Below are 25187 nucleotides of genomic sequence, written 5' to 3' on the forward strand. Positions count from 1 at the left end.
AAATAACTTATAAAATGGGGATTACCATGAATATATAAAATTAAAGGCTCTGTTCACAACTGCATTGCAGATTGTCAGATTTGATGTATAGAATAGCACTGTATGCATCGCTATTCTTCCCCGAAAACCATAATGGAACCAGATAGACGCCATTATGAGTTAATGGGATCCGTTGGGCCCTGGTGTTACCCTTCGCAAGTCAGATCAAACAGAAACCCCCAACGCAGATGGACAAAGCCATAGTATTCAAACAATTCAGAAAGAAAATACTTCAATAAAGTGAAAGGTTTTTGTAACATATGTACTGCTTCTACACATCAAGTCTAGTCATTTGAGAGTGCAAATTTATGCCAAGAGAAATAAATGTACAATATCCCAGTCAAACAAAAAAAGGTGCGATAGCAAAGCACTCAAAGATATATATATATATATATATATATATATATATATATATATAAAATCATTAAGTCGACATGCCTTTATATAGGCACCAATAGGACCGCTACAATGGGTGGCCACCTCTGATCATTTGAAACATGATGCTCACATTCGTATTTGCATTAAAGTTGATCATAACAATAATTATTAATGCCACATTGCTTTATCATAAGGCAGTAAGACAGCATCTTTACCTGTAATGTTCTCCTTTTATTGTCTTCTGTGTGAATCCAGGCACGCAGAGTCAACTCCGTTATAAAAATCTGGGCAGCTTTGGCAAACAGTACTGGAGCTTCAGCGCTGATCATCTAAAATCACAAAATTAAAAGGATTAGAAAAACATTACTGCTTTCATTTAAAAACAGAGCCAAACCTGAGCTGAAATTCCAGACATAACCCATGGACGGACGTGGAGCTCTTTTTTTCAAGAACGCAGCCATGTCTTTCTAACCCTGGAAAACCCCTTTTAACATATGATAAAAGTTTTTACAAAAAAACAAAATTTGTATACATTTTTCTCCCCTCAATAAAACATGGGACAGCTCTGCTCCTGACCCTTTTACCAAATCTGCACATATTAAAAAGAAAGTTCTCTTCACATTAGTATGTCCTCAGCATTACGGTTACAAATGCTAGGATTTCCTATTTTTAAATCAACAAAACCCCATTAAGTAATTTCAAATACACACTACAATTAATTTTAATTAATTAATTTACAATTAAACATAGAAACAAAAAAAATAATCCTAACTATTTCTCCCTTAAAGAGGACCTGTCACTAGGTCATAGAAAGTGAACCAGCAGTCTCCCCTTAGTACCGCTGCCTCATGGACTCCAGCAGTGCTTTCATTTTATTTCTACGGCCCCCTGTTTCGGAGATATGTCCCCAGCAGGTGAGACTGCTGGTTCACTTTGTAGGACCTAGTGAAATGTCCTCTTTAAAAGGGGTTGTTTGTACCAAAAATCATAATCATCGCCTATCCACAGGAGATAATAGTCTGCTCACTGGGGGCCCCACCGATCGCAAGAACCGGTATCCAGAACCCCAAAAACCTCTTCCTGCACACCCCTCCCAGTGAGAAGCTTCAACGGGGCGGTGATCGAGCATGCACCTGCTGCCCCATTCAATGTCTATGGGACGGACTGAAACAGCCGAATGCTATACTCAGCAGATAGTTCCGTAATTCCCATAGACTTTGAATGGAGCGACAGTGTGCATGCCTGACCGCCGCTTCATTCAATGTCCTCCTCACTGCTATCGAACAGTTAGAAGGAACTGGGGGTTCGGGACCGCCGTTCTCATTGTCTGTTGCGGTCCCAGTGGTGAGGCCCCTAGCGATCAGACAATTATCCTTGTCCTTTTCATAGGTGATAATTGTCGATTCTGGGAATAACCCTCATATTACAATTAAAGGGAAGGTGTCATGTTTTTTTTATTATTATTATTATTATATTGCTTTTAATATGATATTAACATAAATTTTATTTATTTATTTGTGTTCTCATGTTCTACTTTTTACTGTGTTTTTACTTTTACTTCTCTATGGGGCTGCCATTTTTTTTTTCATCTCTGTATGTGTCGATTAACGACACATACAGAGATGGAATACGGCACATACAACCCCATAGAGAATGCGAACGGGAGCCGTTCCATTCTCTGAAGCGCACGCCATCTGTGTGGAAACGGCACATGTGCCACTCCCACACAAACCAAAACGAAGCTCGTTCGCAGAGCAAAATCTGGCGCCATTTTCATGTGGACCGAAAGCCACTGCCGGACAGTAAGATGACGACTTCCGGTCGTGGCTTCTGGCCATATGTTCAGGGAAGCAAAGGCGCAAGGAATAGGAGCAGAGTCAGGAAATTTATGTTCGTGTATGTGATATGTGTATTATGTTCGTGTATGTGATGTGTGTATTATGTTCGTGTATGTTTGTGTTATACCGTCTGCTGAGCACTGTATCTAATCCTCCTACACTGTGCAGTCGCTCAGAAAATGGCAGCACACAGTGTAGGAGGTTTAAAGATGCAAACCCCTCCTTCTCCTGGCACTAGCCAGAATAAGGGAGGGGGGATTGTGTGAGGACACTAGAGGAGAGTGTGTGTCCACCCCAAATTTGCAGCATAAATCAATGAGGTTGCTTTACCACCGTGACCATGCTGCAATTTTGGGAACGACTCCCTCTAGTGCCCAGCACATGGAAATGTTAGAAATTAGAATCAAATTTATAATATTACCTGACTTGTGAAAAAATGTAAAAAAAAATTAAAACAATGTGTAATCACTTCAATACTAATTGTTTAACTGGAAAAAAAAACAAAAAAAACAAACAAGCATCACATTGCCTTTAAAACTGAGAAATAGATAAAGAAATCTTCTATGTGTGTCCCAGGAGATCATTTCTCCCCCTCACAATCATGTACCTCTATCTGGCAACATATTTACAGCTATGGCAAGATCCACAAAACATATGAACAAGTAATCAAGAAAGATGCATGTTGCCTCTATTTCTAAATGATATCTGTTCTGTGCATAAACCTTATCCATACAGGTCAATTCTGTATAACCAAAAGCCTGAAGAACAAGGTGAGCACTGCACACAACATTTTTGTATCTGACTGGTTATCTTCCTTATTCTGACTAATTTCTTCAGGATCAAGATAAATGTAATAAAGGGAGAAAAGCTCACTTTAACATCTTCATCAAGCTTCATGATTTTTTTAATTCGAGCCAAGGGAAGTTCCTGTACACGGAAATCTTTCTGTGTGGTTAAAACATAAAATAGGCGTTAGAACACAAAACATTTGTATTTTCAGTAATTTGAGGCTTTGAGACGTGTCAATGGACACACTGCAATACTGAAGTTAAATGAAATGTACACCATATATTCATAGATTTAGATTAACCCCTTAAGGACACAGCCAATTTTAGCCTTGAGGACAGAGCAATTTTTTTTACATTTCCCTCTTTGCATCCCGACGCTCATAACGCTTTTATTTTTTGTACGACGTAGTTGTATGAGACTTTGTTTTTTGCGGGACGAGTTGTACTTTATGTAGGTACCATTTTTTGGTACAAATACATTATCGTTTAATTTCTATACATTTTTAATTAGATTAAAATGCAGAAAAAAAGCAGTTGTGCAGCAGTTTTAATATTTTTTTTACACCATACACCGATCATCATAAATAATGTTATACATTTGTTGTACAGGTTGTTACGGTTGTGGCGATACCAAATATGTCTCTATTATTTCATGTTTTCGGACTTATATTTTAAAAAGTTTATTTATTATAAAAAAAATGTGTGTTTGTGTATTTTATTTACTTTTTATTTATTTATCATTATTTTTTTTTTACATTCATGTAACTTTTTTTTTAAATCCCATAAAGGGATTTATCATTTTGATTTTTATTTTGTAACTGTAATGTACTGGCATAGATCTATATGCCAGTACATTAGCCTGTTACTGATCGTACACAGGCAGTTGTTAGGGCATACCTCAGTATGCCCTAACAACAGGAAATATGTTCAGACAGCTCTGGGGTCCTTCACTGGACCCTGGGCTGTCTGGCCATACGAGTTGTTGGCTTTGATCGCGTCACAGTTATTTTCTGTGACGCGATCAATGTGCAGTCCCCTCTCCTTGAACGCCGCGATCAGCTGTCATCGCGGCGTTCAAAGGGTTAACAGCGGAGAGAAGAGGTTTCTCTCCTCTCCGCTGTCAGAGCGGGGCCGTGGCTGTGTATTACAGCCGTTGCCCCGCTCTCGATTGCACACACAGAGACGGCAGACGGCTGTCACACAGGACGAGTATGCTCGTCCTAATGCGCGAAGTGCTCGCCGCTCAGGACGAGCATACTCGTCCTGTGTCGGCAACCAGTTAAGTGACAATTTTGAAAATCTACTCATTATCAAGAGTATACCAGACATCAGAATATCGCTTAGTGCTGTCAAACAAGCCTCTTCCCTATGAGCATAACTTAAATGGTCCAGACATCACACCAGAAGCACACGGTCAAAAATACAGGACCTAGTGCGGTCCACACACAAGTTTATGATAACGGACCTGTATAAACGAACCTGCGGGCATATTCTTAGACATTAGACCAAAAGTTGATGAATGATTCGCGTTATAAAGTCTAGCTGTTTATATGCTGGACAACGCTGGATGCACTATAACGGTCAGTTCACACAGTTCTTTTGACACGTTTGACGCAGATACCGCGTCGGAAAATGCGCCAAAAAACAGCCGAAGATGCCTCCCATTGATTTCAATGGGAGGAGGGGGGATTTTTTTTTCCGCGAATGGAAAAAGCAACATGCCCCATCTTCGGGCGTTTACATCTCTGACCTCCCATTGACATCAATGGGAGGCAGGGAAAGCGTATTTCGTGGCGGTTTTGCCCACCGGCACTCAATGGCCGTGGGCGAAAAACGTGGCAAACGGCGTGCAGGCAGATCAAAATCTGCCTCAAAATTCCAAACGGAAAAGTGTGAACATACCCTAACAGCTAAATACTTTAAAGAGGCTCTGTCACCAGATTATAAGTGCCTTATCTCCTACATAATCTGATCGGCGCTGTAATGTAGATAACTGTGTTTTTATTTAGAAAAACGATCATTTTTGACAAAGTTATGAACAATTTTAGATTTATGCTAATTAGTTTCTTAATAGACAACTGGGCGTGTTTTTACTTTTTACCAACTGGGCGTTGTACAGAGAAGTGTATGACGCTGACCAATCAGTGACCAATCAGCGTCATACACTTCTCATTGTTCCAGCCCAGCGTGATCCACAGCCCAGCGTGATCGTGCAGTGAAAGAAGCTGGGCTGGAAAAATGAGAAGTGTATGACGCTGATTGGTCACTGATTGGTCAGCCACATACACTTATCTGTACAACGCCCAGTTGTCTATTAAAGAAAGTAATTAGCATAAAACTAAATTGTTTTATAGCGTGGTCAAAAATGATCGTTTTTCAAAATAAAAAACACTTTTATCTACAATCGCAGCGCCGATCAGATTATGTAGGAGATAGGGCACTAATAATCTGGCGACAGACCCTCCTTAATCTAGTTTCTCTCTCCTCAGGGAACACCAATCCCTCAGGCAGCTATAAAAACGGTTGCCCAGCCTACTTGTAGAACAGGAAAAAAAAAAAAATGGTGGCACTTTTAATTTGAAAAAAAATGGAACGGCTGCCTCCTAACAGTTAGTGTCCAGTGTCATGATTTTGGTTGTTTTGGATTCCAAACAAACAGAATGCATATACTTCTTGATAATCTTTGCTTAGTGCCAACACTAAGAATACAAGTATCCTAAGAACACTATAGTGACCATATAGCGTATGTGCTTTCTAAGTATATACTCTCTAAAAGGAGGCCATAGAAAATAGGTTTCACCAACAATCTAATGTACACAGCAATTTCAGGGAAAACCAAGGAACTGACAAATTTGATTCATACCGGTTAGACCCTTTGTTTCCACTAGAGATTAGCAGCGAAATTGATCTTAAAAAGGCATTTACCCTTACCACTGACTCCTTGCACTAGAGGGAAATTAAAGGGATTGTCTTGCAAGAACCACCCATGCTCCTATGCCTTATTAAAGCAAATAGACAGAGGCGCTGCTCCGCGCTCACGTCCCATAACAGATAGCTTAATTATAAGATCGTCTCCAGCTCTCACCAACCTAGCACATCCTTGCATTACATGGATTGCCATTCATTTAAAGTGAAGGCATGTAATGCTACAAGCAAGCAGAGCAGCCTAGAGGCAGCCAAAGTCGGAAAAGCAGCAATCTTCTTTTAAAAAAAGGGGATGTCTTTGTGAGACCACCACTTAAAGGCTATGTTCACACGGGGTCTTTTGCCGAGTTTTTTGACGCGGAAACCGCGTCGCAAAACTCGGCAGAAACGGCCCGAGAACGCCTCCCATTGATTTCAATGGGAGGCGTCGGCGTCTTTTTCCCGCGAGCAGTAAAACTGCCTCGCGGGAAAAAGAAGCGACATGCCCTATCTTCGGGCGCTTCCGCCTCCGACCTCCCATTGACTTCAATGGGAGGCAGGAGAAAGCGTGTTTTCTGCCCGCGGCGCTCAATGGCCGCGGGCGAAAAACGGCGCGATCATTGCTATTCACACGGAGTATTTTGGGGGAGGAATATCTGCCTCAAAATTCCGTTTGGAGCTTTGAGGCAGATATTCCTCCCCCAAAATACTCCGTGTGAACATAGCCAAACAATGCATGCAAAATATAGATACTATGTACGTTTGCCTATAGATCATGTGTTAGACACACTACCTGCGCAATCATAAGCCAAGAAAGACATTCTAGCAGTTTACAATTTCTGCATTGAATATAAAGATTATCATTTTTGACAATCAAAAAGTATTCCACTAACATTCATTTCAGCCCTACACAGTGAAGAGATAAAATTTGACTATTTTCCCTACTTTAAAGATCAACTCTTACCACTGTTAGATTTCGGATATCCTCCATCACCCTTGGCCAGAACGACTGTAAGCTCTGCTGTGCATCACTGTTTGCTGCACTGAACCCCCCATCAGTAGACATGTTGAAATCTAAAAGACAAGAAAGAATACTTGGATCAGCTAACCACAAAAGAAAAAAAAAAACTCAACTCAAATTAGGAATATACAGAGAAATGCTAACATGTAGATTTAAGAACCTGCAGTCCAGTTCTGCTGCATTATGTATCTCTGCAGTGCTCTAAAGAAAGTCTCATCAAAAGGCTTAAAAAGAGGCTCTGTCACCACATTATACGTGGCCTATATTGTACATGATGTGATCGGCGCTGTAATGTAGATTACAGCAGTGTTTTTTATTTAGAAAAAATGATCAGTTATGACCGATATTAGATTTATGCTAATGAGTTTCTTAATGCCCAACTAGCGTTTTTTAGCTTTTGACTACGTGGGCGTTGTAAAGAGGAGTGTATGTTGCTGACCAATATGCGTCATACACTTCTCTCCATTCATGTACTCCGCACGTAGTGATCTTGCGTTGCTCACGATGTGCTGTCACTTACTCACACATTAACGTTACTGAAGTGTCTTGAGAGTGAATAGACATCACCTCCAGCCAGGACACGGTCTATTCACAATCCCGACACTTCAGTAACATTTGTGTGGGACTTAATGACAGCAAGCGTGATCTCGCGTGATCATGATGTAAATTACACCTTACAGCGCGATCTGGCGAGATCACGCTTGCTGACATTAAGTCCCACACAAACGTTACCGAAGTGTCGGGATTGTGAATAGACATCGCGTACTGGCTGGAGGCAATGTCTTTTCACTCTCAAGACACTTCAGTAACGTTAATGTGTGAGTATGTGACTGCACATAGTGAACAACGCAAGATCACTATGTGCTGAGTACTTGAATTTAGAGAAGTGTATGATGCGGATTGGTCAGCGTCATACACTTCTCTTTACAACACCCACTTGGTCAAAAGCTAAAAAATGCCCAGTTGGAGTTGTGACCTATTTTAGATTTATGCTAATAACTTTCTTAATGTCCGTCAAAAATGATCGTTTTTCTAAATAAAAAACACTGCTGTAATATACATTATAGCGCCAATCACATTATGTAGAAGTTAGGCCACTTATAATGTGGTGACAGAGCCTCAATCTGCAGGACTGAGAAGAGGGGTTAAACAGGTGTGGACCTGTCCAATGATAAGTGCTTTTCAAACTGTCGGAGACAAATTTTAAGATGAATTGCGGTAAGATTTAAATATTTTGGGATGGACTATGATCAATCCAAGGCCTTCTCATGTTCTGGCTAGTGAGACACCATTAGAAAAAAAACTAAGAAGTCCTGCACCAGAGGACAGCACAATCACAGTAGACCACAGCCCAAAAAAAAATAAAAATGGTTTTCATGGAATAATTAAAAAAAAAAAAAAAAACCCCAAGTCTCTATGTCCAGATTAACACAAAAGGTGCAGCTCCGTCTACACGATAGAAACAATGTAAACCATCTCACTGAACCCAGTCTAGGTGATATCACATCCATTTTGGCTAAATTATATATTAACCTGCAAATTAATTTTTTATAAAAAAAATATATATAATTCACACATTAGAAAGCTCTGAATAATTCTGGGCTGTGAATTTCACCATGTGTATGATTTTAAACAGGTATGATTATTATGTTCTGCTCTTTGAATGGCAGCCTGTACATGAGCAACACAGGCCACCGCTATTTCTGCGAAGCCACAAAAACCGGTCAGATTCTAAAAATATCATGTGTGTTCTTTTTAAAGTATTAACAATACCCTTAAACAGCTCATGACATACGCCAAGTGTACTTTCTGTTATGAATCAGACAGCATGAAGCTAAATTTGGCTCCACACAAATAGTTTTAGATACTCTAAAGTCTTAGAGCTGCAAGGGGTAAGTCAGGGACCAGACAATTCACAGTGCAAAGCCTTGATACAATTTCTATTGCTCACTACTAGCTAAAAAGGGAAAACCATTACCTTTACCACGTGGAAAGGTCATAACTAATAGCAAAGAGCTATGGGATACCTGTGCTGGTCACACTGACTGCAGTTGTACCAAATATGCATTCCCTCTTAACCCCTTACCGCCATAGCCATTTTATGGATTTTAACGTTCGTTTTTTCCTCCCCACCTTCCAAAAGCCATAACTTTATTTTTCCATCAATATAGCCGTATGAGAGCTTGTATTTTCACGGCACCATTTATTGTAACATATAATGTAGTGGGAAACTGGGGAAAAATTATTTGTGTGGTGGAATAGGTTAAAAAGAAAAAAAAAAAAAGCGGTTCCTCAAATATTAATTTTTTTGGGGTGGTTTCTGTTTTTACGGCATTCACCGAGCACACTAAAGAAGGATATATTGTATTAGTTCAGACTTTCCCGGATGCGGCGATACCAGGTTGTTTTTTTACCTTCTGCTTGTCAGGAAACTGGGAAAAAGGTTTTTGTTCTTTTAAACTTAATATTTTTATATATTGAAAAAGGTATATTTTACTGCATTTAACTTTTTTTTTTTACTAGTCCTCCTAGGGGACTTGAACCAGCAATTGTTGGGTCGCTTGCATGATATACTGTAATACTAATGTATTGCAGTAAATGGTTATACCGACACTTTCCTATGAAGCCGGAGGCAGGGCTTCATAGGAGTACAAAGATGGCAGACCTTGGGACAGTCATCAGCACCGCACGATCGCGTTGCGGTGTGCGGTTGCCCCCGTTTCTAACTACTTAAATGCAGCTGTCGCTACTGACCACAGAATTTAAGCGGTTAAATTAGCTGGATCCCGTTCGTTACACTGAAGAGTATGATACACTGTATGATACAGCTGACACGCTTGTTTTATGGAGCTGGCTCAACCCGTTCCATACTCCGCTACTCCACGTGCATTGTATATTTACACAGGGCGGATCTCAGGAAGTGGTTAATGGCTACTCAGTTAACCCTTAAAAAGGCATTCAGGATAGAAACATGGAGAAAACTTTTAAGCAGTATTACGGACTTAAAGAGGCTCTGTCACCAGATTTTGCAACCCCTATCTGCTATTGCAGCAGATCGGCGCTGCAATGTAGATTACAGTAACGTTTTTATTTTTAAAAAACGAGCATTTTTGGCCAAGTTATGACCATTTTTGTATTTATGCAAATGAGGCTTGCAAAAGTACAACTGGGCGTGTATTGTGTGCGTACATTGGGGCGTTTTTACTTCTTTTACTAGCTGGGCGTTAGGAATGGGAGTGTATGATGCTGACGAATCAGCATCATCCACTTCTGTTCGTTAACACCCAGCTTCTGGCAGTGCAGACACACAGCGAGCGTGTTCTCGAGAGATCACGCTGTGACGTCACTCACTTCCTGCCCCAGGTCCTGCATCGTGTCGGCCACATCGGCACCAGAGGCTCCAGTTCATTCTGCAGCAGCATCAGCGTTTGCAGGTAAGTAGCTACATCGACTTACCTGCAAACGCCGATGCTGCTGCAGAATCAACTGTAGCCTCTGGTGCCGATGTGTCCTCGCTCGTCCGACACGATGCAGGACCGGGGGCAGGAAGTGACGTCACAGCGTGATCTCTCGAGAACACGCTGTGTCTGCACTGCCAGAAGCTGGGCGTTCTGAAGAGAAGTGGATGATACTTCTCGTCAGAACGCCCAGCTAGTAAAAGAAGTAAACACGCCCCGATGTACACACATAATACACGCCCAGTTGGACTTTTACTGTAAACACGCCCAGTTGTACTTTTGCAAGCCTCATTTGCATAAATACAAAAATGGTCATAACTTGGCCAAAAATGCTCGTTTTTTTTAAAAAAAAAACGTTACTCTTATCTACATTGCAGCGCCGATCTGCTGCAATAGTAGATAGGGGTTGCAAAATCTGGTGACAGCCTCTTTAAAGCGTACCTCACTTTTCAGAATGGACAGTCATCAGTTGAATAACACTATTTCTGGCCATTATACGACTTGTATTCTGCATTTTTTTTAGCAGTTTTCCCCTTTGCAGGCCCTAACTCTAAGGGTATGTTCACACAGAGTTTTTCAGGCCGTAAACGTCCCAAAAAATGGCTGAAAAAACCGCCTCCAAACATCTGCCCATTTCAATGGGAAAAACAGCATTTTGTTCCAACGGGGCATTTTTTTTTTAACGCCCCATTTCCCAAAAACGGCACGTAAAAAGACGCCCGCGAAAAAGTGCATGTCACTTCTTGGAGCAGTTTTTCATTGACTCTATAGAAAAACAGCTCCAAAAATGGCCGTCAAAAACGCAAGTTTGATTTAAAAAAACGCCTGAAAACTAGGAGCAGTTTTCCCTTGAAAATTGAATTACTCAGTACGGCTATATGATCACCATGCTGCCGCTTAATAGGGTTTGCTACACAGAGATTGGGGAGCAGGGTGTTCTCTTCTCTGTATGCGGTTTAGAATAGATGATATAGCAGTTAGGCTCCACCCACTAGCCGAGGGAGAGTGCAAATGGGAAAACTGCTAAAAGCAAAAACTCAAAACCTAAAAACAAAATGCAGAATGCAAGTCATATAATGGCAAGAAATTGTGTTATTCCGTATGTACACACGACAGCTTGTACTGAAAGGTCAGGTACATTTTAACCCCTTCAGACCCCCTGACGTGCCATTCTGTCCGGGTGGAGGTGGGGTGATGTTTGGAGCGTGCTCGCGCGCACCATATGCTGCAGGCGTCCGCTGTCAAATATAGCGGACACCCGGGACTAGCAGCCAGGAGCAGCAATCGCGCTGGTCCTAGTTGTTTAACCTTTAAAATGCTGCGATCATTTGCGACCGCAGCAACTGAGGCGTTGAAAAGAGGGGGCGGTCCCCTCCGACAGCTCATCGCCGTCCGACGACGGTTGTTATGGCACAGCGCAGGGGCATAATGAAGGCCCCCAGGGCTGCCTTCAATCTGCCTCTGCCATTTTTTTTACTATCTGTAGGTTAGCAGAAATCAGATGAAACAGATGGAAGAATGCAACACACCTGCAATATCAGACTACAGATTTGTTTGTAGTCAGTAACCATGGAAAGTAACCCCGCATAGGTCCCTATAAGAACAATGAAAAAAAAAAAAAAAACAGAGCCACTGGTTGTAAAAGGTGGTCATACCTTTTTAACTCCTTAAGGGCACAGTAATTTTTCAAAACTGTATTCCAAGAGCCATAACTTTATTTTTTCATCAACGTAGGCACATGAGAACTTTTTTGCGTGACAAATTGTATCTTTTGAAGGAAACATTGTTGGGTACATATAATGTATTGGGGAAAAAAATTAAGGGGGGCAGGTTAATGGAAAAAGAAACAACAATGTGCCAGTCTTGTTTGTACAGCAACATTAACCATGCGGTATAAGGGCTGATTCAGACGAACGTTGCGTTTTTGCGCGCGCAAAAAAAGGCGGTGTTTTGCGCGCGCAAAAACCACTTGACAGCTGCGTGTGTCATCCGTGTATGATGCGCGGCTGCGTGATTTTCGCTCAGCCACCATCATAGAGATGAGTCTAGTCGACGTCAGTCACTGTCCAGGGTGCTGAAAGAGTTAACTGATCGGCAGTAACTCTTTCAGCACCCTCGATCACAATATCGAGAAACCTGTTAAAAAAAAAAAGAAAAAGTTCGTACTTACCGAGAACTTCCCTCCCGGCCGTTGCCTTGGTGACGCGACTCTCTTGACATCGGGCCCCACCTCCCTGGATGACGCCGCAGTCCATGTGACCGCTGCAGCCTGTGCTTGGCCTGTGATTGGCTGGAGCTGTCACTTGGACTGAATTGTCATCCCGGGAGGTCAGACTGGAGGAAGAAGCCGGGAGTTATCGGTAAGTCAGAACTTCTTTTTTTTTTTTACACGTTCATGTATATTGGGATCGGAAGTCACTGTCCAGGGTGCTGAAACAGTTTAACTCTTTCAGCACCCTGGACAGTGACTATCTCCTGACGTCGCGTACCGGAAATTTTTTTGCCGGGTTCGGCCAAAACGAGTTCGGCCGAACCCGGTGAAGTTCGGTTCGGTTGTCCGGGTTCGCTCATCTCAAAGACACTCCGTTTGGATACAGTAAAGCACGTGGTGCTTTTCTGTTTACATTCATCCTTTTGACAGCTGGTGTGCTGTTTGTCGGTTCGCACGGAAGTGCTTCCGTGCGACCTGCGTGGTTTTCACGCACCCATTGACTTCATGTGAAATACGCTGCGCAAAAAGCACGGACTGTCTGTACTGCCCCATAGACTTGTATTGGTCTGTGCGTGGCGCGTGAAAACCACGCGGCCCGCACGGACCCAATACACGTTCGTGTGAATCCCCCCTAAAAGACATGTAAACTTTAGGGTATGTGCACACACACTAATTACGTCCATAATTGACGGACGTATTTCGGCCGCAAGTACCGGACCGAACTCAGTGCAGGGAGCCGGGCTCCTAGCATCATACTTATGTACTATGCTAGGAGTCCCTGCCTCGCTGCAGGACAACTGTCCCGTATTGTAATCATGTTTTCAGTACGGGACAGTTGTCCTGCAGCAAGGCAGGGACTCCTAGCATCGTACATAAGTATGATGCTAGGAGCCCGGCTCCCTGCACTGTGTTCGGTCCGGGACTTGCGGCCGAAATACGTCCGTCAATTACGGACGTAATTAGTGTGTGTGCACATACCCTTATTCTGCAGGATTTGCTTTTGTATCGCCACACTTTAAGGCTATGTTCACACAGAGTATTTTGCAGGAGGAATATCTGCCTCAAAATTCCGTTTGGAAGTTTGAGGCAGATTTTCCTCTCCCTGCATGCCGATTTTCGCGGAGTTTTTCGCCCGCGGCCATTGATCGCCGCGGGCATAAAACACTGCGAAATACGCTCTCTCTGCCTCCCATTGAAGTCAATGGGAGGTCAGAGGCGGAAGCGCCCGAAGATAGGGCATGTCGCTTCTTTTTCCCGCGAGGCAGTTTTACTGCTCGCGGGAAAAAGACGCCGACGCCTCCCATTGAAATCAATGGGAGGCATTTCGGGCCGTTTTTTTGCAAAATACTCAGTGTGAACATAGGCTGAGTTCACACAGAGTTTTTTGCAGGAGGAAAATCTGCCTCAAAATTCCAAACGGAATTTTGAGGCAGATTTTCCTCTGCCTGCACACCGATATTCGCAGCGTTTTTCACCCGCGGCCATTGAGCGCCACGGGCATAAAACTTCACGAATACGCTTTCTCTGCCTCCCATTGATGTCAATGGGAGGTCAGAGGCGTAAATGCCCGAAGATAGGGCATGTCCCTTTTTCCCGCGAGCCGTTTATTCCGCTCGCAGGAAAACAAACGCCTCTGCATCCCATTGAAATCAATGGGAGGCATTTTCAGCCGTTTTTTGGCGCGGTTTCCGCGTCAAGAAACTCTGTGTGAACTGGCCCTAAGGGTAAGTTCACACGGAGCAGTTTGACACTGATTTTGATGCGGAGACGGCGTCTGAATCAGCGCCAAGAAACAGCCAAAATAGGAGGCAGAGGCTTTTTTTTCCGGGCTGCTATTGACCACTCGTGGGGAAAAAAAGTTAATGTCTTGACGCAGCTTCTGCCTCTCAACTCCCATTGAAATCAATGAAAGGCAGAAAAAAAAACAAAACACGGCACTAGTTTGAGCGCTTTTCGCAACGTTTTTTTCCAACGGTGCTTCAACTGGCTTCAATGACAGCAAGTGAAAAACAAGCGGGAAAAAAAAAAAGATGCAGAAAAGTAGAGGCAGTGTAAAATCTGCCTGAAAACGCCTGAAGGAATTCTTAGGCCCTGTTCATACAGAGTTTTCTTGGTACTTTGTTTTTACACAAACACAGCCAAAAAAACGTCCGAAAACGCCTCCCATTAATTTCAATGGGAGGCGTTTTATCCGGCGAGCGGAAAAACAAGCAGCGTCATGTCCTTTCGTCGGGCGTTTCCGTCTCTGACCTCCCATTGACATCAATGGGAGGCAGAGAAAGCGGTTTTCGCTGCGGTTTTTATGTCCGTGGCCGAAAAACTACGTGAAAAGAGTGCAGGCAGATTTTTCTGCCTGCAAAAAACAGAACAGGACCTTAAGCAGAATTTTTTTTCTGCCTGCAAAAAACTGTGATAAACGAGAGAAAAAAAGAGTCCATACATATATCAGCATATGAAAAATTTAAACATCTTTATTGATAACATAAAATACACTAAATGACAAACAGAGAATGTAAAATAAATCCTAGTACGGATCACATATGTATACATTGATAGCAGTACATATATATGTAATACACTGATGGTATGCACAGTTACTGTAGCTCAATGTAGCTCCAACATAGGGTGCATCAAACAGGAGTAATTTGAAATGTAAACAGTGCAAAGATGTACAATATGCCTAACTCAAAAAGGCCTATGACAGCTCAAAAGTAATTGGCGCCTTGGAAAAACGGCATAAAGCCAAGTTAAGTCCGGTAGATGCACTTACCCATATATGGGAGATTGAGTGTGACCCAGATGTATAGAAGAGCGCCCCGACGCGCGTTTCGCCTGTGGCTTTCGCAAAAAACTGTGTGAATATGGCCTTCAAGTTATTTTTTAATTACGATTGACAAAGCTTTTGGAAGGAATATTTTGTGAGGCCAATTGTAGTTTTTATTGCTACTTATTTGGGCCCATCTAACTTATTGATTAACTTTTATTCCTTTTTTGGCAAAGGGTGAACAAAAACCACAATTCACATTTCACCGTTAAGGATAAAATTTGTTTTAGGCTGGATTAGGCTGCGCAAAAGCCACTTAACAGCTCCGTGGGGCATCAGCATATGATGCGCGGCTGCGTGCTTTTCGCGCAGCCGCCATCATTATGACTCTCCATTTGTATGTTTATAAACCGAAAAGCACGTGGTGCTTCTGTTTACATTCATCTTTTTGACAGCTGTTGCGCGAATCACGCTGTTCGCACGGAAGTGCTTCCGTGCGACATGCCCGTGGTTTTCACACACCCATTGACTTCAATGGGTGCGTGATTCGCGCAAAACGCCCAAAGAACGGACATGTCGTGATTTTTTTTCAGCGGACTCACGCGGAGTAAAAATCACGGACATGTCTGCACGGCCCCATAGACTAATATAGGTCCGTGCAACGTGCGTGCAAATCACGCACGTTTTTCCCGTTCGTCTGAATAAAGCCTTATAGTACGAATCATTATGGTTGCAAGGAAACCAATTAGGTGCCCATTTTTAAAAAAAAATAATTTATAAATTTTGCAGTGCTATGCTTGTCAATGTAAAATGGCATACAGACATGAGACCTGAGGGGCCTTCTTTGGACCAGTCCCCCAGCTGCCCTGATACATCGTCACAGGGGCACCGATGGGGTGATAGTGAGCCGCTCCTTTGTCTAACCACTAAGCTGCTGAATTCACTATTGATCGTGGCGTTTGAAGGGTTAAGGTTTCGTTCACATGCGAGCCAGGGTCCCGTTCCGACAGAGCCTTCCGTCGGAACGGGACCCTGACTGACTTTAGCACCGGATCCGTCACCACTGAAGTCAATAGTGATGGAAACGGAAACCTATGGTTTCCGTTTGTGTCAGTCAGGGATCCTTTCCGACACAAAGCTCCGATATTCCGTTGGAACGGAGCCCTGGCGCAGATGTGAACAAAGCCTAACCAGCCGGAATCTAAGTAATCTCCAACACCAGGCCATTGTAGCAAAGTATCAGCTGTAATATACAGCCAACACCCGTTCCGGACGGTGCAGGCACAGCTTCCCCGCTCTGTACAATTACCGTGCTAGGCGCGTAATACACAGTACGAGAAAGGTCTGGTTGTTACTTTGGAATATGGACAGATGAAAACCGTTACAATACACCTGTCTGAATGTGGCCTCAAAAGCGGATGAACAATATACTTCTGCAAAGATGGGTATTAGGAAAAAATTCACACAAGAGAAACCTTAGGCCGGGATACCACGGGTCGGATACGCTACATAAAAAATACGCAGCGTATCCAACCTGGAACTCGCAGCACCTTCCGTCCGAAAAAACGCACCACAATGTGTTTTTTTTTAACTGAATTTCAGCTGCGGAAAGTAGCACTGGGAAAAAAAAATAATCATACTTACCCCCTAAGGGCGGATTTACACAAACGTGATTTTCACGCGTGTCGTACGGACCTATGTTAGTCTATGGGGCCGTGCAGACAGTCCGTTATTTTTGCACAACGTCAGTCCGTTGCGTAAAACTCGAAATATGTCCTATATTTCTGCGTTGTTCGCGCATCACACACCCATTGAAGTCAATGGGTGCGTGAAAATCCCGCGCACCACACGGAAGCATTTCCATGGGATACACGTGATTCGCGCAACAGCAGTCAAAAGTATGTTTGAAAACAGAAAAGCACCACGTGCTTTTCTGTTTACAAACATCCAAACGGAGTGTCATAATGATGGCGGCTGCGCGAAAATCACGCAGCCGCACATACTATGTGATGACACACGGAGCTGTTAAGTGCCTTTTGCGCACGCAATACGCCGCATTTTTTGCATGGGCAAAACGCACACGCTTGTGTAAATCCGGCCTAACTTTGTTCTGCACGTAGTCCGGCCTCCTGATTTGGCTTTGCAGGCCATGTGACTCTGCAGCCTGTGAGCGGCTGCAGCGGTCACATGGGATGAAACGTCTTCCCAGGAGGTCGTACTGCAGCAAGGAGAGAGTTCTGGGTAAGAATGTATTTTATTTATTTTTTCTGAGTTACGATTTTTGTGGCAGAAAAGCGGCAATTTCACAGCAAAAGTCACAACACTTGGCTTTCTATTGCAGGTTTTGCATCCCCATTTAATTCAATGGGGAAAACCGGCTACAGAAAAGCAATGGAAACGCAGCATAAATTGACATGCTGTGGATTTTAAATCCGCACCACGTGTCAATTTATTACGGTTTATGCTGCGTTTTTTCCCCGCAGTGTGGGTATGAGATTTACTAAATCTCATCTACTTTGCTGTTCCTGTGAATGCTACGGAATTTCCGCACAGAATTCCGTTGTGAAAATTCTGCAGCGTTTACGCTATGTGGGAACCTGGCCTTCACACGGTTTATCCCTTCAGAATCGACCTCTGGAAGGCATTAAAAACTGCATTGTGTGCACCTGTCCTAACAGCAGGTTTCCTAGAACGTGGGAATTGCCCTCAGCAAATAAGCCAGCCAAAGGCCTAACATAATAGCTGAAAAACCACCCCCCTACGACAATTAGGATGTTGGATTCCCCCATTAACCTGCTAGTTTGTCTAGCACAACAAGCATATTAATGCGTGGGGACGGGGACGGGGACCAAACACCCATTATAAGGCACCAATTAAAAAAAAAATAGTAATTCACCCTGTTTGATTTAATCTCCCCCCCCCCCCTCATACTCCAAGACATCAGCCACCACATACATCCCATGGGCATTAGAATGCCAGAAGCGCCTAGTTTTTCCCCCCACTATGGTTATTCAATATTATTTACTTCTATGAACAAAGGTAGAAATCTAAATTCTATTCATCTTTGAGGCCTTTATTAGTGCTGTTACTGTCACTTTGGCCCCAAAGCCTGTAGTTACAACGTACATAAATCTTACCACTCCATCAGAATCTTTCCAAGGACAGTCATTTACTACAAACATTATTTTCGTCCTCTTGACTTTAGTCAGAAAATGACATCTACAGTGCGGTACTAATTGTTTTCTGTGAAAAGATATTTCAATACAATGGATTATATATTAGACCAATGCTCTTTGTGGTATAAGGCTAATAATTAGTTTTAAACACGACCTCAAACTGCCCCTCCCCCCCAACTTTCTTAGCCCACTCTGTAGTTTTCTTACTAGTTCTTCTAAATGGCACATGAAATATGGGGGTTCAGTAGTCATTTTAGACATAAAATCCCTCATTCTTACCAGATAAGGCATTGATGTCCATTTTAGAGAAAAGAAAATGATACGTTTACTTCGCTTACAGTGCTACACGAAAGTTTGTCCTTGATGCTCCCAACTCTAAAGCAGCAGAATTTCAAGGTCATATAAACAGAAAGAGGCCCAATATGGAGAAAAGCCGGATAATAAGAAAAAGTATTATATACTGCTCAAATGACTGAACACAAATGAAAAGAGAGTAGACAAGAAAGCGAACCATGTTATTTCCCGATGGTCCGCAGAGTTCCCGGTGTCTGGGCTGGAATGGGTTGATGCACATCAAACATTCCAATGACCTTCCTACTTTTTTGAAAACCTCTCCAGTATAAAAGCAAACCTCTCATGCCAACTATGAAGCTCACTTATGTAGGTCGAAGATTGGACCGCCATTACCCATGTGCAAGAATGTGCAGTGTCTTATGGATACAAGGTATGCAAACACGACTGCTTGCCTGCCAGGTACAAGGGCAAGTGTGGGGGGGGGGGGGGGGGAATAGAACGTATCGATCTCACTGACAAATAAGCTATCACTTCTACTTGTAAAACAACGGATGTGAGTGTATTAGAAAGTTGTGTGGTCTGGGCAATTCAATCTAACAGCTGGGAATAATTCCAGGTAAGGGACACATCTCTCTAGCAGAATGCTTTCCTTTCTTCCTCTATTGTGCCCTGCCGTATACCTTATGTGAGAAATAAAACGGCAATGATGTATAGGTTTCAGGTAATCATACATATATGCATACCACACACAGTTCATAGATCAAGTGCATTCTTATCACTGCATATCAACACAAGGGAAAAGGAGGAACCCACACTCCACTGTGCAAGAGGTGCAGCAGAAGGTATGCCTGGAATGTAAGGGGCCATCTTCTAACACTGTACAAACTTGAATTCCTCATACAGAATAAGAATTAAAAAATCAATAAATGTAAAAAAAATAAAATAAATCACAGCTTTACTTCACTAAAACAGAAAAAAAAAAAAATTATGCAACTTACCAGAGCTATCCACATTAGTTCAAGAAATTTCATGAGGCCACAGCAAAGCACTTACATTTTTCCCCTCCAGCTTCACTCTCACTATCCCTCCCCCCTCACGGGAAAGAGAAAAAAAACCACAGAAGAAAGGACAAAGGCATGAGGACATGCAAGGAAGAGACAGTGCAATATACATCCAAAAGCCAAACACAGTCTGCTCTCCTTGCAAACTCCTCGCCATTTTAATTTTCTTTGTCTTTCAGCTGACCCCTGTCTAAAGGAAAAACTCCCAAGTCCCCGATGAAAAATCCTGCAGCCTCCTTCCACTTTAACAGTCAAAGGCATTCAATCTAACTTGCTACATGACACCAGCCCCCGCCTCTACTCTGATCCCATTTGCTCCAGCTTGTTATTGCAGGGCACTGCTCAACCACTATTGGCAGCTGGTATTATCAGTCAGCTCTACTGTAACACTTCCTGTTTAAAGTTACCTTGAGACAAGCAGGGGTCAGACCAAGTGACTTTAAAGAACGGAGTGCATTCATTCAAATCTGTGATATCCAGTGCAGCATTGTTCTGCCACTCACCCGCAGACTTTTCTAATGCCAGCTTACTCAATGTTAGTGGAGCAACCTAAATATACTCTGAAAATACAAAGCAAATTTTATTTACATACCTTATTTTTATCCCCCTTTACCAAGTTTAAGATTTAAAAAAAAATCATATATAGAACAAAGGTTCTTTACGGATGACAAAAAAAAAAAAAAAAAACGTAAACCACACATGGAACCAGAGCTTAGAGGCTTACTCATAAGACCAACAAATACGGGGGTTTTTTTTTTTTTAAATGGGATTGACAGGTAAAAAGCGAGAGTGAAATTCACTTAAGGTTTAATCATTGAAATATAGTGTCTAAAGTAATGACGAGTAAGGCTTCGTTCACATCTGCGTCAGGGCTCCGTTCTGACGTTCCGTCTCAGCTTTCCGTCAGAACGGAGCCCTGATTGAAACAAACGGAAACCACAGGTAGTAGTCGAGTACACCAATGGTTTCCGTTTCTTTTAGTCAGGGTCCTGTTCTGACGGAATGCTCCGACGGAACATCAGAACGGAGCCCTGACGCAGATCGGAACGAAGCCTAATATGCAACAAAGCAAATCTTGTTCAAACAAGGCATAATTAAAAGAATGATGAATTAAAAAATACAAAGTAAAAAGATAAATAAAAAAGTGACATGTCACTTTATGAAGCACTTTAAGGGCGGATTTACATGAACGTGTAATACGTCCGTGCAACGCGCGTGATTTTCACGCGTGTCGTACAGACCTATATTAGTCTATGGGGCCGTGCAGACAGTCCGTGATTTTTACGCAGCGGGTGTCCGCTTCGTAAAACTCACGACAGGTCCTATATTTCTGCGTTGTTCACGCATCACGTACCCATTGAAGTCAATGGGTGCGTGAAAATTACGTGCAGCACACGGAAGCACTTCCATGGGACGCGTGTGATTTGCGCAACAGCAGTGAAAAGTTTTAATGAAAACAGAAAAGCACAACGTGCTTTTCTGTTTACAAACAGTGTCAATGATGGCGGCTGAGCGAAAATCACGCAGCCACGCATCATATGGTGATGACACACGGAGCTGTTAAGTGCCTTTTGCGCGCGCAAAACGCACACGTTCGTGTAAATCCGCCCTAAAGCCGATTTTTCCCATTGAGTCTTTCCCCTTGCGGTTTCAAAAACACTCGCAAGATTGAAAAAAAAGCTTTGAAAACACGCTAACACCTGGATTTCAGAGGCCGATTTCTCTAGAAAAACATGCCGTGTGAACTTTAAGACACGAAACGTCTTTCATGTTTCTAAGACTAAGCTATTCTACCCATCCAAAAGCAATGAAAACCTGACATGAAACCCAATGGCAGTATGAACATGGCCTCAAAGGTGTATTCCAACAAGAAACATTTACTCCTTATCCAAAGGATAGTGGACAAAACGACAGATTTGTGGGTGTTTGGTTACAGTACACCTATGTCAACCATGCACCATAATAAAATTCACAGCTGAGAAGAGGCGCATGCCTCATTGTAGTTCATGGGAGTTACAATAGAGCTCTTGCTCAGCTATTTCCAGAACTCCAATAAAGTATCTCATATGCATGCTCAACCTCCGACCCTTTCCTCTCCACCCCGTTGTTAATTTTAACATAGCGAATAAGTGACACAGGTCCCTTGTTCTCATAATCTGTTAGGACCCTGGTGTGGGAGCCACACCGATGCATCATTTAAAATGGGGACAAATGTTTCTTGTTGGGATGGTCTTTAATTTTACTTGGATCACACACACACACACACACACACCTAAACTTTGTGGTACCAAAAAATGTGTATGTGGTATTATATGCTGCAGTTTTTACCCATAGAAGTAAATAGATAAAACCGGCCACGTCTTTTAGCCATATGTGAACAGGTAAATCGGTAACTGGGAAGGGAAACTTCAACCTCTTGTTTGATAGGCAGCTAGGAAAGTTCTCTGACTACACTTGCCCAAAGAGGGTAGCAATTTCCTACAGATTGCCCCATTCCCATCAGGCATTGCAGAATCACAGAAAGTCGCCAGATCCAATACATTTTAAAAAGATTGTAGACATTATAATGTGTTTAGGGACAGCCCGTTAGATATGAACCCATCTGAACCTTTGTTTACCATAGAGAACAACAGCAGCAGCCTACGCCTGACGACAGCTTACTAAATGTTATGTATGCTCATCGCATGTTCACAGAAGAGCAGGGAAAAATAACAGTTGGATAAACGGATATCTAACTTGTATGGCCAGCTTTAGGCTACATTCAGACGACTGCATCCGGTTTGTGCGCATACAAAAACGAGCGTTTTTCCTACATTTCATGTCTGTATGCCAATCGGTGTTCGTTGCGTATTGGCAGCAGCGTGCCTTGCGTCAGGCATGTGTTTTACACGTCCGTGCAAGCACTTTTTGATTTTATTTCTCTGTATCTCTTTGTAACTGATGCGTGAAACACATCATGCACCCATTGACGTCAATGGGTGCATGATGTGTGAAAAACACTCAAGTATAGGACATGTCGTGAGTTTTACACAGCGGACATACGCTGCATGAAAATCACGGAATGTCTGTACGGCCCCATTGACTTACATAGGTCCGTGCGATGCGCGTGATTTTCACGGATGTTAAATACACTCGTGTAAATAAGGCCTTAGTCTTCCCAGTTAGATCCAGGGTTTCGCCGATAGAGACAACACCTGTGACACGTTCAGGGCTCATTTAACCCCGTCCCCAAATTTGTCGTAAGTATATGACATGGAAAGCCAGTGTTTCCTGCAAAATGTCGTATACTTTCGACAAATGCTTGGCACTGGCTCAGAAGCCGAGTCGGTGCCATCATCCCCAGATGTCAGCTGTATCTGACAGCTGACATCCTGCTGTAACGGCGGGGACAGAAGTTAGCTTCGATCCCCACGATTAACCCCTTAAATGCAGCCATCAAAAGCAATCGCTGCATTTAAGGTGTTTGCAGCTCATCGACACCCCAGCAATGAAATCACCGGGGTGTCGGTGGCTGCAATGGCAACCGGAGGCCTAATACTGGACTCCCGGTGTGCCTAGCACGGAAAACGTCCAACCCCCGCCCAGAGGCGGGGCCTGAAAGGCTTCTGTAGCCGCAGGCAAGATGGCGCCGGCTCAGGAGATGAGCCGGCGTAATCAGCGGTATGTTACAGCTGACATCCACCTGTAACGGCAGGAACCGGAGCTAGCTCCGATCCCTGCCATTAACCCCTCAGATGCAGCGATCGAATGCAATTGCTGCATCTTTGTGGTTGCTAGCAGATCGCCAGCTGTGCTCTGCAATCGCACCTGCTATTAGGACACCAGGAGACCTAACAATGGCCTCCTGTCTGCTATTACAGAAGCCGATTAGGCCCCGCTCGGAGGCGAAGACTAATCTGCTTGCTGTCTGTGAATGACTGGCAGATCCGTAGTGCAATGTATTAGAAAAGAAAAAAAAATCAGACAGTTGGACCTTTAAGTCCCCTATTGGGACTAAAGTAAAGTGACAAAAAATGTGGGGAAAAAAAAAAAAAAAAAAAAAAAAAAAAAAAATTGTAAAAAATATAAGTAATAAAATAAAACACAAATCGCCCTTTTTCCCTTATCAAGTCCTTTATTATTGAAAAAAAATAAATAAACCATACATTTTTGGTATCGTAGCGACCGTAACAGTCTAAGCTATAAAAATATTATGTTATTTATTCCACGCGGTGAATGGCGTCAAAAAAAAAAAAAAAAAAAAAAAAAAGAACGCCAGAATTTCTGTTTTTTTTGGTCACTTTGCCCTACAAAAATTAAAACAAAAAAAGTGATCAAAAAGTTGCATGCATCCAAAAATGGTGCCTATAAAAACAACTATAGCTCGTCTCGCAAATAAAACAAGCCTTGTTTTTTGCGCACGCAAAAGTTTAGTGTGGCATCTGTATATGGTGCGCGACTGCGTAATTTTCGCGCAGCCAGCATCATTATTATGACAGTTTTTATGATACGAACCAGTAAAGGAGGGGCTTTTATGTTTCCCTTCACTTCTTTAACAACTGTAGCACAAATAACACGCGCCATGCTTCCATGTGTCGCGCGCGATTTGCACGCACCCATTGACTTCAATGGGTGCGTGCTGCGCGAAACACTGGCAAGTATTGTACGTCAGAACGGCTCCATTGACTTACATAAGCCCGTGCGACGTGCGTGATGACGTAATACACATTCATGTGAATAAGGCCTAAAGTTAACACGTAATTTATAACGCGTGGTGAACGCTGTATAAAAAGACTATGCCAGAATTGCTGTTTTTTGGTCACCTTGCCTCTCAAAAAATAGGATAAAAAGTGATCAAAAAGTCACATGTACCCCAAAATGGTACCAATAATAACTACAGCTCGTCCCGCAAAAAAACAGCCCTCATACCACTACGTTTATGACAAAATAAAATTAGTTAAGGCATAAGTCAGGAAAATGTGCAGATCAGAGAAGAACATTTCGTCTGTTTCAAGAGGCGATTTATCGGGGCCCTAAAATTAGAGAACCAGGAAGGGGAAGGCCCAAATATATCTGCTAGAAACGAGGGTGCACGTATTATACCAGGACAATGCTTCCGAGCAAAGTTCCCCAAACTGCAAAGGAGTGAGGACCAAAAAAGCGGATAAGTAAAGACACCATTTGTCAGCGAGACACCGGCATGTGCAGAAAGGATTGCTTCACAGCGTAACACACATCTATGGATTATTTTATGGTTTACCCCATTATTATACCA

At 42.8% G+C, this 25187-nt stretch overlaps 1 protein-coding gene across 5 annotated transcripts in view; it reads right to left on the reverse strand.

The window, feature by feature from the left end:
* Nucleotides 1-25187, reverse strand: part of NFYC (nuclear transcription factor Y subunit gamma) — a 52564-nt gene that overhangs the window by 10639 nt on the left and 16738 nt on the right. For 2 of the 5 annotated variants that reach the window (XM_075853173.1, XM_075853177.1), the window contains exons 2-4: nt 6912-7021; nt 3129-3200; nt 633-746 (exon numbers count right to left, since the gene is read on the reverse strand). In XM_075853173.1, coding sequence (XP_075709288.1) covers nt 633-746; nt 3129-3200; nt 6912-7013 — 288 coding nt within the window. In that variant the 5' untranslated portion in view covers nt 7014-7021. Of the gene's footprint in view, nt 1-632; nt 747-3128; nt 3201-6911; nt 7022-18528; nt 18646-19870; nt 20177-25187 lie in introns of those variants that run through there. The other 3 variants (XM_075853175.1, XM_075853176.1, XM_075853174.1) reach the window with 3 other exon arrangements.

Source organism: Rhinoderma darwinii, chromosome 2 (assembly GCF_050947455.1).
Source record: "Rhinoderma darwinii isolate aRhiDar2 chromosome 2, aRhiDar2.hap1, whole genome shotgun sequence".
NCBI classification, from domain to species: domain Eukaryota; kingdom Metazoa; phylum Chordata; class Amphibia; order Anura; family Rhinodermatidae; genus Rhinoderma; species Rhinoderma darwinii.